The sequence below is a fragment of the Nanorana parkeri genome, unplaced genomic scaffold (assembly GCF_000935625.1).
Source record: "Nanorana parkeri isolate BGI_ZX_2015 unplaced genomic scaffold, ASM93562v1 scaffold754, whole genome shotgun sequence".
Taxonomy (NCBI): Eukaryota; Metazoa; Chordata; class Amphibia; order Anura; family Dicroglossidae; genus Nanorana; species Nanorana parkeri.
The window spans coordinates 176,537-179,259 of record NW_017307022.1 but is presented as its reverse complement, the minus strand read 5'-3'; the positions used below and the strand labels follow the sequence as shown (position 1 = coordinate 179,259).

At 53.2% G+C, this 2,723-nt stretch overlaps 1 protein-coding gene across 1 annotated transcript in view; it reads right to left on the bottom strand.

The window, feature by feature from the left end:
• Positions 1-2,723, bottom strand: part of NRAP (nebulin related anchoring protein) — a 90,122-nt gene that overhangs the window by 6,840 nt on the left and 80,559 nt on the right. The window contains 1 exon segment of the mRNA XM_018564476.1: positions 2,062-2,166. Coding sequence (XP_018419978.1) covers positions 2,062-2,166 — 105 coding nt within the window.

Below are 2,723 nucleotides of genomic sequence, written 5' to 3'. Positions count from 1 at the left end.
CCCCCCAGCACAGCACTGTCAGGTCTAACGCCAAGCAGCCATTCAAAATATGCTGCCCCGCGCTGAGCATCAGCTTGAGGTGGGATGAGATGGTGGCTATGACCGCAAGCGAGCTCCATACACACGTGCATTGGTTTTTAGCTCCCTCACGTGTCCTGTAGAGGTGCCTGGACCGGAGTGACATCACATTCTGGCTCCCGACACCTCTACAGGGCGTGCAAGGGAGCTGTACAAGCAATGCATGTATGGATGGAGCTCCGTCACAGCACAGAAGCCCACACAGGCAGGGGGTTATTTCCTGCAAGGCAAACAAGGCGTTTGCCTCTAGCGGCAGATTCCCCGAGGGCGGCAATTGCTGCGGTCAAGAGAAGGGGAGAGAACCGGAGGCCATCGTAGCGGCGGGGACGGCCGGCGGGGACAAGGACGGCGGCTTGCGCGAACGTGGCCGCGGCGGTATCCAGACAGGCTTTCTTCGGCGGTGTCCAGGCAGCGGTCGGCGGTGCTTTGACTGCTCTGCCGGTGAGTGATCGCCCTATGTTAGGCTTGTGCTGATGGGGAGGTGGCGGGGGGAGGGCGGCGTTGCTGTCTTGCCTAGGGCAGCAGAATTTGTAAATACACCACTGCACACAGGACCCCAGTTCACGTAAAGAAGGGAAACTGGGTGGACCTTAAACATTTTTTGTAGTGTGCGCCCTAATTCTGTGCATTCCTTTGCAGTGCGATTTGGGTCGTGACTTAATGACCAGGGACAAATGTGTGTCATGAGGTTGAACAGGTTGAGAACCACTGCTCTAAAGTATACCAAAGGATAAAAGCGGAAGGCATGTCTAGCATGTGACTTTCATCAAACTTTCACTTGTGCCGAATCAATCGCTGTCATTTAAAAAAAAAAAGCATGCACCTGAAAGATTCACAAAAAGTGAATGTTTGCTGAATGTCAGATTCACGTATTGCCCATTTGTGTCACATATTTAGATAGAGGAGAGTGATAGCTCAATTAAGATGGTCATGCGGGGATCTCAAGGGTAGAAACTGAATGATATCTCCCAGGGCTGTCCCTGCGGTTGACTCAGACGAGATCTCATTGGGGGTGGCCCGATGGTGGGACAGGCAGCAGGGAAACAACCACAGTGCCCCAGGTTGCTAAGAGCTCTGTGCGGCTCCCTGCCCAGCTTACTGACCTCACCAGTTTCCAGGAGCTGAGCGGGATGCTCTGGCTTCCATCCCGCCAAGCTCCAAGCAACCAGTGATGTCAGTGAGCTGGCTGGGATGCCGGACACTGCAGTCCGGCATACACTACCCCACCTGTACCCCCCTGTCTGTGCTACTGTTGGAGAGCTAATCTCTCTTCCTGTCTGCTAAAACATTGTCAGCAGCAGGGGTGTAGCATGAGGGGGCCACAGGGGCGCAACATTTTTAGGGGTGCTGCAGGCAGGGGTGTTCAGTGCTTCGTGTCTGCCTGGACAGCGCTGGTCAACCCGTACAATGGGGGACCAACAGAGTGCCGCTGGGTGGCGCAGTGATGTGCAGAGTGGCAGCTGGGTGGCGCTGCTTGGCAGCAGGATGCCCCAGAATGTGTGCACCCAGGAATGTCTTCCCCTGGCAGCATGGCAGCTTGGACAGCAGCAGTGAGGACGACAGGGATGGGGAGAAGAGGCCAGCGGAGGTCAAACAAATCTACGTAAGCAGCTTGGAGAAATCTGATGCTAATTTCTTGGAAATTTTAGCCTGCGGCAAATTCATCCTGCTCATTCACAGGGTCTACTAGGAGGGTCAGTGGGTATGGGTGGAGGTATTCCCCTTATAACCTCCTACATAAACATAGGGCAAATGTCAGATTTAATTTGTACTTATTATGTTTAGTGTAAATGATGTAAAGTGTACAGACAACGTATGAAGGTCGCCTTGGTCCAAGGGTAAGGGGGTAAAAATGTCTAGAAAATGTTCTATGGCCAGCACTGGAGCGGAAGGGAGGAGACTGTGTGATCGGCACTGAATGGTCATCAGGTCACAGACACACACACAGGATCCTGGTCACAATGAAAATGGCCCGATACGTACGTCACTTATCTGCGATGCGTTGATTCGAGCCCGTATGAAGTCAGGGTGGTCTGGAGGTAATGTGCACCGGTGCCGAGATTCCTGATCTCCGGATTTATACAATCTCTGCAAAACACAGACAGACAATCTCATGAGAACAAAAATGGTGACAGAACATCATGCTGTGCGACCACATTCCATTATTCTACCTCGTCTCCGTACAATGCACATGCAGAGGCCAGAAAAATAGAAACCCCGCAGCACAATTTATGTTCCATCATAGGAAATACTTATTCTGCCAATCCTGCCCATCCCGAAAACCCCTGTGGTCAGTTTCTGCCTTGTTTTTCGTGGTGACAGTAGACATGTAAGCTGCAGAAAAATTAAATTCGGTTCGGGTTTCGGATTTGGACGAAATCCGAATTTCGTTAGTTTCGGACGATGTCAGGAGACAGGGGATGTTACCTCTACTCGGGGACCACGGGCACGGCGCAGGGCACGGGTTCCCCTTCAGCTCGGTAGAACACCTGGTGCCCGAGGTGCAGGTGCGCATGCGCGGGTCATGCGGCGTGGGCGCATGCGCAGTACGCAGGCTGCGCGCGCATCCCCGGGAGCATAGCGTTCTTGCATCATCTGGCTATCAGGTGTGAGCCTTGCTGGGGGAGGTTCCCAGTACACACCTT